Source organism: Cannabis sativa, chromosome 1 (genome assembly GCF_029168945.1).
Source record: "Cannabis sativa cultivar Pink pepper isolate KNU-18-1 chromosome 1, ASM2916894v1, whole genome shotgun sequence".
NCBI lineage: Eukaryota > Viridiplantae > Streptophyta > Magnoliopsida > Rosales > Cannabaceae > Cannabis > Cannabis sativa.
The window spans coordinates 5,985,015-5,999,944 of NC_083601.1; the positions used below are offsets into that span (position 1 = coordinate 5,985,015).

At 31.8% G+C, this 14,930-nt stretch overlaps 1 protein-coding gene across 1 annotated transcript; it reads right to left on the minus strand.

Moving 5' to 3' along the window:
* Positions 1 to 3,870: 3,870 nt before the first annotated feature.
* Positions 3,871 to 10,014, minus strand: LOC115705849 (subtilisin-like protease SBT6.1). The gene is made up of 10 exons (XM_030633295.2): positions 8,926 to 10,014; positions 8,246 to 8,374; positions 7,802 to 7,954; positions 7,252 to 7,368; positions 6,991 to 7,175; positions 6,634 to 6,897; positions 5,398 to 6,469; positions 4,506 to 5,003; positions 4,357 to 4,417; positions 3,871 to 4,264 (listed from the first exon to the last, which is right to left on the minus strand). The coding sequence occupies exons 1-10, from the start codon at positions 9,466 to 9,468 to the stop codon at positions 4,173 to 4,175; spliced, it is 3,114 nt and encodes a 1,037-aa protein (XP_030489155.2). The 5' UTR covers positions 9,469 to 10,014; the 3' UTR covers positions 3,871 to 4,172.
* Between the last annotated feature and the right edge of the window lie 4,916 nt (positions 10,015 to 14,930).

Consider the following 14,930-nt stretch of genomic DNA (forward strand, 5'->3'; position numbering starts at 1 on the left):
ATGGTCAAACAATTAAACGGTCAAATGTTCAAAAATTAGAATAATAATAAATTTAAGGAATGACAAAAAGATATGGTCACCACAATCCATTGGCCATTGGTTGAAGAAAATAGAGTGCAAACCAGCTCATTCTTGTTTTTTGATGCTCTTCTTAAAACTTATGCACATGCCTACTTTCTTATTTCTGCAGGCCTATCTTTATACTCTCATTGAGAAAAGTTTCAAAAAGAAGAAGTTATAATAAGCAAAGCCAACTCATGATTTCCAATTGGAATTTGTATGGATACACACTGCAGGGGACCACTTTGGTGTATATATTATTTTGATAACTTGAACTTGGATAGAGAACTCTTCAAGCCCAACTAATTAGAATGATCCCCCACACTTTTTTCATTTCATTTACTATATTTTCCTTGGAAATAGCATGGTCAGCTAGATTTAGCAGAAGTTTTGGAGGTAGGAAAAAATAAAAAGACTAGAAGTGCTCCCAAATTGACTAGAAGTTTTGTTTTCTTTTTCACTTGTTATATTGAACTGGTTAATTTACAGTTGAAACCGCAACTATCACTGTGAGGTTGGTCAGAAAGTAATAATTAGATGATTCGTACTTGTTAATGTAATTCTAATGGAATTAATATCACATAATATCTGTAAGATGCAAACCATAAAAACAGTCCTAGTTTTCAAAAACCATGAGTGCCAACTCAGTCAATTATGTGGGTTGTGTTGTTTTTAATTGTACAATCTATCTGTCCTCTTTTATTATCTGAAATTATATGCAAGGGGCTTCTATAACTGGCTGTACTTATTTTATTTATTTATTTTTTTTAATTTTAAGATTAGACCTAAATTTTATTCAACAAGGAGAAAAATGAAGTCAATACATCTTTCTAATAAGTCAAAAGAGCTAAGCACTAAACTTGTCTTCAATGTCACAAAGGAGAACCGCCTCACTATAGTAAGAACTAAAAGGGAAATGTTTAAGGTTTTTTTTAAGCAAGAGAAATGGTAAGTCTTTTATTCTGGTTTTGGAGAATATTTTCATAGAATTTAGCTCTTGATTGAAACAAGTATGTTTTAAGAACTAAATATTGTCTATAGATAATGGGTGAGTCTAATCACTTAAACAGAGTGAGAAAATTAATTCAGGAATAATTTATATATACATAAGTTTATATACATTTGTTGTATTTAAATACCTAAGTTTTAATTTTGATGATTAAATAATCAATATTTAATTTTGGAGGAGTTCTATTTGCACCCCATAAACTTATACACCCCATTTTTTTAAAAAAAATATAAACTTAAATAATTTTTAAATAGTATTCTTAATATTTTTTTAAAATTTTTTCTTCACATTATTTTATGTTAATTTCAATACGTATTTTAATTTCATTTTCATAATTTTTTCTAACTCATGTATATTTTTTTAAAAATTTTTTCTACGAAAATTTCATATAATTTTTTATTTTAATTTTTTTGCCATAATATTTAAAATATAATTTAATTTTTTTTGATAGGTATATTTTTGTTTGATAGGTATATTTTTTAAGAATATAAATTGAAAGAAAAAAGTTAAAAAAATTTAGTATAATTAAAGATATTAATTTTAAATAAAATAAAAATTATTAAAATGGGGTGTCTTTAGAAATTTTTGGGGTGTAAATAAAATTCCCCTTAATTTTGTTGCATGTTAGTTTTTAGGGATAATTTCACAAATACACAAAAATAATAAAAAAAATTACAAAAATACAGTTTTATGGAATTTTAAACATTTTTACGATTTTTTTTTATTTTATTTACAGAAAATACCGTCTTTTTATATTGTACTCTTGTTAATTTGTTGTTGGTTTTTTGTTATTTGTATGTTATTTTTTGTTGTTGTTTTGATGTTATTTAAATGTTATTTTCATGTTATTTTTATGTAGTTTTCTTGTTGTTTTTATGAAAAACCGTAAAAATATATATATAAAAAATTATTTTAACGTAAAAATGTAATTTTTTTTTAAAAAAAAATAGCATTTTATGTAATTATTCTTCATTTTGATGCTTAACATGTGTATTTAAGTATAAATTAACTATTATATTTCTTAAAACAAAAAAGTATAACCATTATATAAACTTAAACCCTAACCTTTTTGGAACGAAAAAAAGAAAAAAACTAATGATTACAATAAAAATTAAATATCAGGTATTTAAAACTTAAGTATTTTTAGGGCCAATATTCCACTAGCTTATCAATATTAATATGAGCTGACTTATCAATATTAACATGAGCTGCAAGACTTTTGCTAACAATGAAAGACAATGGCAGTGGTGAAACTCAAATTAAAACATTGCCATCAAACACTAATGATATTCAACATCACTAAAATGTGAACTGACATTAAATTGCATCATATAATAGTGTTGGACACATAATTGGTGCCCTTAGAGAAGAGTGGTTAAAATACTACTCAATTTACATTTATTTTATATAACTAGGTGAATGTACGTGCCGAGCCACGTATTGATAGTTTTATTTAAGATTTTAGTCTTTTTAAGATTTTGAATATATTTTATCTTTAAAGATTTCAAATTTTTTGTTTGAAAAAATTAAATATTTATATTTGAAATATTATTTAATAATGTATTAAAAATAATATTAGTGTAATTATAAAATTGTAAATAAATTTATTATTGGAGTAGTAGATTATTCTATTTAGTTCTTTTTTTAACATAGCATTGTAATGTAAGTTTATATCTATAAATATTCTGTAAAGTGTTAATATTATATGAACATCTGCATTTATAAAGCTAAAAAGTGGGTCAATGACAGAAGTGGTATATCTGCAATCACACAAAGATAGAAGTGGTATTTCTGCTAAACCATGACACTTGAATCATCGGGGCGAATTAACACCAACCAATAAGAAAGAAAAAAAAAACAGAGAACGGTTTCAAGGTGGAGTATTGTGTTTAATATATGAGTTTGCACGATCAGATTTAGAACAATTACAAATAATGAGAAAGTAGATACATAATTAAATCTAATCAAATTTAAATTTAAATAGTATATGATTTAGATATTTTTAATTAATCTATATAATATTTAATAATTATTTAGTCAAAAAAAATATCTACAAACATCATAGTGAAAAAAATAATAACAATAAATAAATAGTTATCCTTATATAATAGAAAAATAGAAAAATTAAATTTTATCATCAATTAAAATTAATAATTATACGTGTATAATCAATAGGTTAAAAAAAAGAGTATTGACCTATATTATAGATAGATATATAGATTATGGAGTGCAAACACTTGGACTACATTTGATGACTCTCTATTGCCAAAAATTTCTTCACATTAGAATAGAAAAGAAATTAATAAAGCAATTAAAAAGAATAACATCACATTATGCATAGGAATAAAAAAAATAAAGATTTTTTTAAAAAATAAATAAAAAAAATTATTAATATTCTCCCAAGATAGGTTTGTTAGAGAGATATATGGTTAAGATGATTTTTTTAATTTAAAAAGAGATTATTAATATTTAAAAGATTGTTTAATTTTTTGGGTTTAATTATTGGGTTTATTTGTTAACGGGAGATCAAACCTAATCGTTAAATTTAACAGAATATTCTTTTTTTTATTTTAAGTATATTCTGTTAAACCAAGAAATGCCGTTAGATAGACACTTTTAATATATAAAGATATATAAATAAAATAGCGTCTAATTTATAATAGGCTTCTCCTAATTCTGTGTGTTTTAAGGATTTACGCATGCCCTTTACAGTGGAAGACATGATATGCTGTCTTTAAAATATAAAGAACATTATATAATGCCTAAAAAACTTTTATGCAAATACTCCACAAGACCACACATGAAAGCCATACTTAGTATTACTTTAAGAAAGGAAAAGAAATTTATTTGTTCATTGTTTGTATGGCAAGTGCTAAAAAATTCTCTTGACATTTTTTTTTAAATGGTTGACAATAATACGTATAACATATAAACTCAAACAAAATTTCCTGTGGTGATGCTTTTGACAGATTTTACTATTGAGTTGTTATTGAAGCTCCTATGTTCTGTGCTACATAATCAAAATTACAAGAGGTGACTAAAGGAACTTGAGGGTAACTACAAAAGTAGAGGGAAGAGAAAATTGATTGATTCAAGATTAGAACTAGAGATTAGAATATCGAGCAGAGCCAGAACCTTTCCTTCGCCGCCGTCGCTTCTGCCGAATTCTCCAGAAGCTCAAGAATAACAGAAGACCTACATTGACAAGAGAACTGATGATCAAACGAGGATCTACTACATATATTTCTCTCACCAAAATTAGAAGTACATAGTCATCAATGACTAACCAATTACTGCAATCAGTGCAGGGACAATCCAATGACTAGTAGCTAATACAGGCATATCAAGCTGCAAAGGTTAAGGTATAAGCATTATTCACCATGAAAGAATGGAGAAAAAATTTATCTCAGGAACCAATTGTAATGATTTCTTTTACCTCCTCTCCGTAAAACAAACCCAAGTACTTGTTTCCCAAAGAATCGCTTTTACTTTTTACATTAACTTTTCGACGCTTTGAAGTAGAACTGCGAATGGAAGAATTTAGACCTCTCCCCAAGTCAATGACAGGATAACCTGGTAATCTTCTGTTCCTTCCCCTTACCTGCAAATTATAGCCTTTGGTCCCCCATATTTCAAATCTGGAATCAATCCCACAGATTAATTCCTTTCCTACAACTGCTGAGTAGGCAGAGAAATTCACATCAGTTCTACGAGATGGTAATTGGCTGTCCTCCTCATATAAGGCAGAATCTTGTTTAGCTGAGTTTGAGAAAAGCACAGGATCTCTGATATTTCCACTAGTGAAATCTAATATTTTTCTCAGGAGCCAATAACAATTAGTCACCATATGACTGCTGTCCAAACAGTTAGAGTCTCCATAGACTGCAATACGACCTTCATTCGCCTCTATAAGACCGAGGATGGGAAAGTCAACCTGCATTCATCATATCTATACTCATGAAATTTTTTTCCAATATTTACATTTTGTGGTTCACAAGCTATAAATTACACTATTATAAGTTTAGGCCTAAATCAAATTAAGATGTCACGGTTGGATTTTTTTATTTTCTTTTACAAGTTTAGAACCAAAATTAAATAGTTAGAATTATTATTCCTGGTGCTTCTCTATTGTTAATTCATATTGAGATTTTAAGATTGATTTATTTAATTGATGAAATTCCTAAGTAGCAAGCAGGTAAGTTAATAATCCATCCTTCGAACTTTCAAAATTTGAATAAATAAATAAACAATTCTAATATCACTTGCCTACACCTTCATTGTCTATGTTCAACTTTATTTGAGTTTGCATAAACTAAATGTCTACTTACCACGGCCATGTCAGAAGTCCGCAAAACATTTTGAGTGGCCCCACTCTCCGAGCTATCCATGAAAGAAAAGCTGTGCACATGGCCACCTCTGGGAAATCTCACAATGTCTGTTCCAGATGCATATCTACTCTGTTCACCGTCAATGGAGAAATCACCATTCAGAATTTTATCACCAAAAGCAATCCCAAATGGAGCCAAAAGGTCATTCAATGCTGGAATATTAGCACCTCCAGTAATAGGAGTCCACCAACTTCGAGTATTATCATCAAAAAATCTCATCTTCACCATTGTGTCAACATTATACCATTCACCAAATACAGCCAATCCCAAGCCTGTATTAATAACATCATCTCTAAGCTTTTCAATCTCCTCTGGGAAGTACTCGTCCTCGAGATCTACCAAAAGAAGTGTTCCATATTGGTGAGCATCAAAGCACGTAAGAGGCGAGCCAAGGGTTTCTACATAATAGCCGGCATCCCTTAACATGTTGAACATAATGTGGAAATTTGTATGCAGGTGATCTCCATGCCAATCGAGAATATCATTACGAACATCCAAAGAGTCTCTTGGAATATAGCCAGGAGGATATTTAATATTGTGAAACTGGTCCCACAAAATTCGTTTTGATCTTGGTGGTGTTGGAACTACTTTTAACTTCAGTTGAAGCACACAGGTACTACTACGGAGCTCCTTCTCTCCTGGAGCTGGAGGACTAAACACTCTAAATGTCACATTTCCCTCGATTTCTCCAGAAAATTGTGTGCCTTCTTCCTTAATTTGAATGTGAAGTGCTAAATAACCAGTCCAAGGCCAGATTACTTCTGAATAAGTGAAATGGATGCTAAGAAGATTACCTTCTTCGTCAGAAGGATGCCACGTTGGTGAGCTTTCTATGTATCCAGTTACACCCATTCCATTGAGAATGGTAGCATTAAAAATAACAGGCATGGCACCTGCATAAAGGGGTTGACGACAAAATGGCCACGAATAAGGGCAGTCCGTATAGTCAAGCACACTAGGAAAGATGCTTGCACGGGGTTGGTAGCTCTTAAGAATTTCATAGGATGCTAACCTGGTGAGGAAGTAAGAGTATTAAGACCAAAACAAGATACATGAGAAATTCTGATACTAACAATACAAGACCAGGATGCCAATAAAGTTGACACTTCAATCTAGAAAGAAAAATTAGCATACAAACTGAAGAGTCTAATTAAGAAATTAACAAAGAAAACTTACAAATCAACTCTGCCTGCACCCTGTTCATACATATTTGGACCAGCAAGCTTTGCAGCTCCCTCAACAAGGGCTTGTTTCATGCTTGCAGGATTCAAAATATCCTTCCGATTGCTTTCTGGTATGACACTAACAAGCAAACAAACCATACCAGCAACCACGGGACTTGCCACACTAGTACCAGACAAGCTTTTACAGCCTGTACTGATCTTGGATCCCATAATGTCTCGTCCATAAGCAACCACATCTGGCTTCACCCGGCCATAACTACACATAGTTAACACTTCGGTAAGTATGATGACAAAGTATGAAAAAAAAAATTGCAGAAAAATTTAGCTGTGTCAAGAAGATGACAACTACCCGTGAGGAAGTTCCCATGTGCTCATTCCTCTTGAAGAAAAAGAAGCAATGTGATCACTGTAGTCAATGCCACCAACACCAATTACATCGCTCTGGTCTGCTGGATTGTTCAGAGTTCCATAAAGTGGTCCATCATTTCCAATTGCCGAAACCATAATTATATTATTTGCTGTTATTTCCCAAACCTGGTAGAAAAATAAATTAAATACAATTTTGTATGAAGACAGAGAAAAATAATCAGTAGATAAAATGGAGCAATACCTTCTCCACAAATGGGAGATCCAAATAATCAGGTCCACCTATGCTCAAATTTAACACATCCATATTCGTTGCAATGGCATAATTGAATGCATCAAGGAACCACGATGTGTATGATACCTGCAATTAGCTGAATACAAACTCTCATAATCTTACTAAAACTCTATCGACTAAATCAGGTATCATTAAAGAAAAACGTTATCAAACCAAAGTCATAAGCAGGATACAAACTTCTTCAAAGGTTGTCAATGGCTCCTATTTTCCTTTTTTACTCTGAGCTTCAAAACAACTACTTTTGTTGATTGACTACCAGATACAAGATGCAGAAAAAGACTTAAGGAAATTTAAATTGCAGTAATAAATCAACAATATAAAGTAGAAATCTATATTGCAACAACGCACATTGTAAATCAAACATTTCAACAAGGAACCAGCTATTGGGTAGAAGCTACAAAGTGAAACAAAGAAGCACTTTGTTTCGCTTTCAAGTACAAAAAGCAATTGTTGGACAATATCGTACGTAAATTTGCCTCCAGTGCCCAATATGCATTACCTGTGCATCTGTAAACACGCGGAAAGCATAGATCTCAGTATCAGGAGCAAAGCCAAGACACTCTGCATCTCTACCAGCAACAACACCAGCAACAAATGTCCCATGCCCAAGATTGTCATTTAGGGTATTCTCATTGGTCCAGTTTGTTCGCTCCTGAAAAAGCTCAAAAGTTAAAACCAACAAAACTGACAGTAACACAGGGTAAAAACAACATTTGTTCAAGTGGAATATAACTGATACTACACACAATAAGCATAGCCATCACAAGCACAGATGGACCTGTCCTCTCATGCCAAAAATACTGATTTTCATCACCTTAATAATATGATGACTACTAAGCTTTATCATACAACAACTATACATAAAAAAGAAGATAAAAAAAGAAGTAAATAAATTTTTACATGAGAAGATTAAACTATGAGCAGCACTGCTACCATAGAATACCTTGATGTTCCGAAAATGGGGATGATTATCTCGAATTCCAGTGTCAAATACAGCCATTTTGACTTTTGAACCGGTATACCCTTTCGCCCAAAGAGCATCAGCTCCAAATAATGAAGTAACTTGAGATCTCTGCAAAAATTGACGGAAAAAGTGTTTGAGTGAGTGAGTTAAATTAAGGTAATAAATTCCTTTGGCCTAATCCCTATTCATCACATTTTATGACAATATTTTCATTCAGGGAAAAATTGGTAATAACAAAGCGAGGTGCAATCGTATTTATTATTTTTGCTGACACTTTTAATGTCCAGTTAATGATTAACATCAACTTTTTCTTAAGGCTTATACAAGAACTTGTATTAAAATTTTCAGTTTTATTAATTCAAGAGTGCTGGGCTGTACTCGTGTGATAATAAAATTTTACACACATTGCAGGCTTCTACAACCATTGATAAATCAGAGAAAACAACCGAACAAACCCATTGGTTTCCTCTTTTATCTTAATTTTATTATACATAAAAGATTGTATATATCTCTACGTTTAAAGATAAATCACGGCATAGAATAATTAAGAAAGAAAGAAAACATGAAAAATAATAGAAAAGAAAATAAAGAATCAGAAATTTTTCTAACCCCGCCAAACGAAATGCAGAATCATGTACAGTTGAGACAAAAATCCTTACCTCCGATAACAGCTCCCTTCGCAAGCTAAAAGAAGAATTACTCATCTCTGCGCCATGTTCGTTCTCAGCTTCGGAAAACGACATCGACGTGAAAATCTTCCCAGGCCGCTTGTTTTCATCAATGAAACGCCCATCTCTACTCTCTTCCTTGAGCAAACCCCTTGTGTAACTGGCATCCACATTCACATCCTTAACCATCCCCAACCTCTCAAGTTCCCCAATCACCCCTTCCCTGGCAGACTCCTCGATCCAAACCAATCCGAAATCGGTTGGATACCGAGACGCCGGATTGCGGCGCTCGATCCAACCCCATCCCGGCGATCGGAGGCCTAGTTGCAGATAGTCACGGTGAGCCTCGGCCCTGTTGTACTCGAGGAAGCGGACGATGTAGTTGTTGCGGTTGTTGATCTGGGAGTGAGTGGAATTAAGGGTTACAGTATGGTTATGAGAATTGGGAGACGAGAAACGGAGGAGAAAGAAGGAGAGGATGAGAGGGAGTGAGATGGAGAAGAAGAGGAAGGTTCGAGGAGAGAGAACGTCCATGGCGATGGAGATGGTGGTGATATGCTAAAACTTCTCTCATTTGGCGGGAAAATTCCTAAGAAGAGAATAGAACAGAGTGAAAGGGGGAACGAAGTAGAAACGGTAGTGAGGTCAAATCTGGTAATTGCAGAGTTCTTCTTCTTCCGGTTAGTTTTTCTTCTTCTTCTTCCTTTATTTTATTTAATTTTGTTTATTTTCTATCTTGGAGATTTGGCAAATATTGAATAATTATTTTTTATTTTGAAGAAATTAAATTAATTATTTTTTTTTCACAAAAAATAAAATTAATTATATTTTTATTTTTGTAACAATTAAATGAAATTTAGAAGCTTTTTTTGGTTTAGTCGGGTATTACCGTTGCTTTGTAGAAGAATTTTCTGAAATTTGCACACCTTTAATAGAAATTAACTAAGACAAATTAGCAGTTTGTGCGATCAGTAAGTGCAAAGCTAGTTTTCAAGAGTTGAAGTAGCGACTAATTATAGTTCTATTGTTGATTTTACGATCAGATCAGAAAAATATTTGTGGTTTATTGTGATGCCTCCCGATAAAATTTGGAGTGTGCTCTGATATAAGTTGTCAAGGCCATTGCTTATATTTCTTGATACATGAAAATGTGTATGAGCAATACTACCTAACTCATGATTTAAGAATTGTCGCAGTGGTGTTTACATTTATTATATGGCAGCATTATTTCCACGAAGAGAAACATGAAGTCTACACTGACCACAAGAGTCTCAAATATTTTTTTACTAAAAAGGATTTTGAATATGAGGCGAAGACGGTGATTAGAATTAGTTAAAAAAAAATTGATTGTGAGATTCTCTATCATCCTGAGAAAGCTAATGTAGTAGCAGATGCTTTAAGTAAGAAAGGTCCCAAGTAAGTTTTCAACATGAAGATAATCTTTTCTCAGCTAGCATCCAAAATGGTTAGGGCTGGTATTGAGTTTGTGTTTGGCAAACTTAGCAATTTGACACTTTAGTATAATCTATTGGAAAGGATTAGAAATGGTAAATACTATTTTGAACCCTGTATTTTGTAAAAGTTATCAATTGGACCCTCTGTTTTGTTAAATGACAATTCAGACCCTGTATTTTTAAAAATATTACAAAATAAACCTTAAGCTTAATTTTTATCAAATTAAAACTTAATAATAATCAAACCTGAAGTGTTATGACAAGAATGATTATATTTTTCACAATCGTTCACGCTAGAAACTAATTTCAAGTTGGTTATATTAAGAAAAAAATTGACGAAAATTGAATTCGGGGTCTATTTCGTACTATTATGAAAAATACAGGGCCTAAATTATCATTTAATAAAATAGAAGGTCCAATCTGTAACTTTTACAGAACATAAGGTCCAAAATAACATTTATCCGATTAGAATTGCTCAAATTACAGATCCTAAGTTAGTTAAGTTTCGGGAAGAGGTCTTAGCTGGTCGAGTTAAAGACTTCTCAGTCTCAATCAGTGGAATGCTTTAGTATAAGGATGTGGTAGAATATGTGTAACTCCCTAATTAAAAAAAATGTCACATATCGTGATTACATTATGCTAATCTCGTTAACCGAGGTCAAGTAAGCCAAGTGAATTAAAACATAATAACTATAATTAAAAACAGCTTGTAATAACTTTTAATTTAAACTTAAATATTAATAGAATTTTGGGATCCCGTAAATCTTTTATAAAATATTACAAGTTGTTTATATGAAAGCCGACCTACATGGAAAAATGAGATTTCTATACAATCTTCCTATTGGACCCAACCCTCACGGTCTAGCTTGGCCAAAACATGTACAATTCATCATCAAAACCCTCAAACTCATGGCTGGCCTAATACTGCTTTACCTTACCTAACCCGTGAGCTACGACCCAACAAGAAAGCATTAACTAACCTAAATATAACATATAGCATACATATCACATTTAATATGTCACTGCATAGATAACTGTGCTGCCACACTAATATAACACGCCACCGCGCAAATAATGATGCCACCACATCCGAAGTCTATATTGTGTAGACGCCACGTGTTACACTCACACGTCTATTTGCTATATAAAGCCTTACCAGGGTTTCTCTTAGTTTTGGTCACCGAGTCTAACCTAGTTATACATTGATCGCACAACTCTTATCATATATGCATAATTCATACATTACGCTCTCACAAAAATTTATCCTAGTGGTATTTATTAGGTCTAATCCAGATATGGCTTACACACAACTCTTGATATATATATATATGCATACAATTCAATTTACACATGCTCAAATATAGAAACTTTAGAATAATAACCCTAACTCACATTTATATCCAACCATCCACTTAATATGTAAGTGTGCCACTGCGCTATGCTCTAAGTGCAGTGTTCACTTTCTTACCTGAATTCCTAAGTATGAGGAGAATTTCAAATTCACAAGTGATCTTAAGCAAGCGTCGATAATCCTAGTCACAACCCTAGGTGTAAAAACACAATAGGGTTAATCTCCAATCTCATAACTTAATATTCACATTTAGGACTCTAATTTTGGACCAAGTAATAAAGCTCGTAACAAGCTTTCTAACGATATAAAGAACGTTCAAAACAGAGTTTGGAGTCAAAATTACGACTAAAACAAAATGAGAAAAATCGAACTGTCGCCTCAGAGTTGCCAAGACTAATTGTCGCCGCGGCCAAACATGTGGTCTTCGCAACCAAACTAGGGAGGGGCTATCCCTTGTTTTAGGTAAAGCCTCATCGCGACCACCATAAGTCTAGTCGCGGTGATTGGGCCGAAACACTCAAATTTTGAACCTCAAACATGCACGAAATCAAATCAAACTTCACATAAGTCATATTAACCGAATTCTCATATCAAAATAGAGTGTTCACAAGCACACTCACAACAATAATAACATGTTTAAAACACACACATAACTAAACTCAAATGTCCTATAATTTTATAAACAAAGCTGAGAAAATTAAGCACAATTCTTAGCTCAAATATACCATTTAACAACAAAAATCACAACTAAGAAAAATGACCTAAAATTCATATTTCAAACATAATCAACATACTACAACAAGACCTAATCTTATCAACACATATTTCAATTTTAATATCATTAGGAAAGAACACATGCAAACTCAACTCAAAGATTAAATTCAGAATTTAAAGACAACAAAAAGTAGGGGTGTACGTCAGTCGGTTTGCTTAGTTTACGTTACATTTTATTTAACCCAATGTAAAGACCTGGTTATAAAAATCTAAGTGCAACCCGCCGAATTAAGAAAAAAAAAAGTTTCAACTCGCCCAATGAATTAGTCAGTTTAGTCAGGTTAACCCGTCCAAACCGAACACTAATGTTTATTTTTTTCACATTTAGTTATTATATTTTAGTTATTGTGATAATGAGATAAATATAAAAATTGAATTTAAAGTTCAAATCATCCGCCATAAAAAATATAGTAGTTTGAACTTTCTATTTCTTATAAATATGCATATATATTATATAATATATAGATTATATATAATAAAAACATATATATATATAAAAACTCTCTTAATCTGTTGGTCGGGTTAGTTCGGGTTGATTGGGCTGGTTGGTATTATTTTTAACCCGCCCAATATAAAGATTGGGCGGGGGCTTTTTAGTTTGTATTTTTCGTCGAATTATCTCGGTTTGATTTGGGCGAGTTGTTCGGGTTGGAAAATTTACAAAAATTTATGTACAACCCTAATGAAAAGGGTGAGATTTACTACCTCAATTACTTCTCCAACTTAATCCAACATTTACTCAATAAGAATCCTTCACTTTGTCTCAAATCTCACTCATAACAAATAACGAAGTTTGGAAAAAAAAAAAAGGAGAAGGGGAAGGGGGTTCGGTGGAGCTTCAAGAGACAAGAAATGGGGTTTTCAACTATAAATTTTTAGAAATAAGAGTATATCATCTTTTATTAAAATTGTGATCAAATGGCAATTTTGCCCTCATGGCTAAAAATCAACATAATAAGCAATCAAGGGCATTTCTACCCTTTCACATCACACACATCCTCATATAACCATCCATATTTTATGTTATTGGCATAACCATACAATTCATAAATTTTAGTCCCCGAACCTGGTTCGAGCTAAAATACCCGATTATGACTACACCGCGCTAACTTATCAAAATTCACCTATAACTGTTGTGGTATTTTCTGTTGGGTTTTGTGCCCTAAATAAAACTCATTTCAATATAATCAGATTTACCAATTTATCAATATCAAAAATCGTTTTTATGTTGCATGGTTCACATGATTGTTTAATGTATAAATTCTATTAAGTCCAGAACATATATAAATATGTATATATTTGTTCATGATTATAGTGTCGTCAGCGTGGAATATAATCATGATTATATGTTCTAAAGTTTAATTGTAATATCCCAATAAGCTTAATAATTAATAATTAGAGTTTATATTTATATTATGAGTTAACCAGGTAATAAGTGGGATTATGATCCTACTAATCTAGTTTAACATAAAATTTTAAATTTGCTATAAGTGGATAAATAAGCGTAATTTAAAATTATGGAGATTTATATAGTATGTGTAAATATAATATGAATTATAAGTGGAATAAAAATATTTTCAAGTTTGACGACCTTGGAGACTTGATCGGGGGCCAGAATTGTCATAACAGGCTTAAGTGATAGAATTAATGGGAATGTGATAAGTTGATAATGTAGGTATTGGGGTAATTAAGAGTATGTGAAATTTGACCTAGTATCCTAGAAGTATAAATTTCTTAGTGGTTAAGAAATAATAAAATATTCCTTTATTAAATAATTTTTTTATTATTATTATTATTATTATATTGATATATATGTAATAAGCTCGAAAGATAATCTATCATTTCTCTCTCTTTGATCTTCAGCATAGACACCAAAACCCCCACCTCCTCTATATTTCATAAGTTCTTAAAAAAAATAATAATAAAGAATCAAGTAATAGCTTTGAGAGAAACACTTTGTAGATTCAAGAGAAGTATCAAGGTAAGCTATATTAATTATTCTAACAATTAATTTCTTGAATTAATGAATTAGGCTTTTAAAGAGAGTTAGTTGCATCTTCAAGTGTTTCAAATTTAACAACGCATCTGAACTCGTTTTCAAAGATTTATTTTTAAAATTTGGCATTTTACATGAATTTACTCGTGTTGGAACACCTGAGCAAAATGTTATTGCTAAAAAAAAACAACACTTATTAAATGTCGTCAGGGGTCTTTTTTTTCAAGCTAATTTTGCAATAAAATTCTGGATTGAGTTTGTTTTGATTGCTACTTTTATAAATCGCACACCTACTCATAATTTAGCTAACAAAACATCCTTTGAAATACTATTTGGTAAACCTCCTAAGAAATTTTGAATGTTTAGTCTTCTTCTCCACCCTCACAGCTCACAAAACAAAATTTGATTCTAAAGCTCCTCC

What these genes read in the sequence shown, in the direction of transcription:
- LOC115705849 (XM_030633295.2), bottom strand. Translation starts at nt 9,468, where the DNA reads ATGGACGTTCTCTCTCCTCGAACCTTCCTCTTCTTCTCCATCTCACTC. An exon ending in ATCTCCCATTTGTGGAGAAG is followed by an intron (nt 7,176 to 7,251) that starts GTATTGCTCCAT and finishes TTTTTCTACCAG; the next exon opens with GTTTGGGAAATAACAGCAAA. An exon ending in TGCACTGATTGCAGTAATTG is followed by an intron (nt 4,265 to 4,356) that starts GTTAGTCATTGA and finishes TTGTCAATGTAG; the next exon opens with GTCTTCTGTTATTCTTGAGC.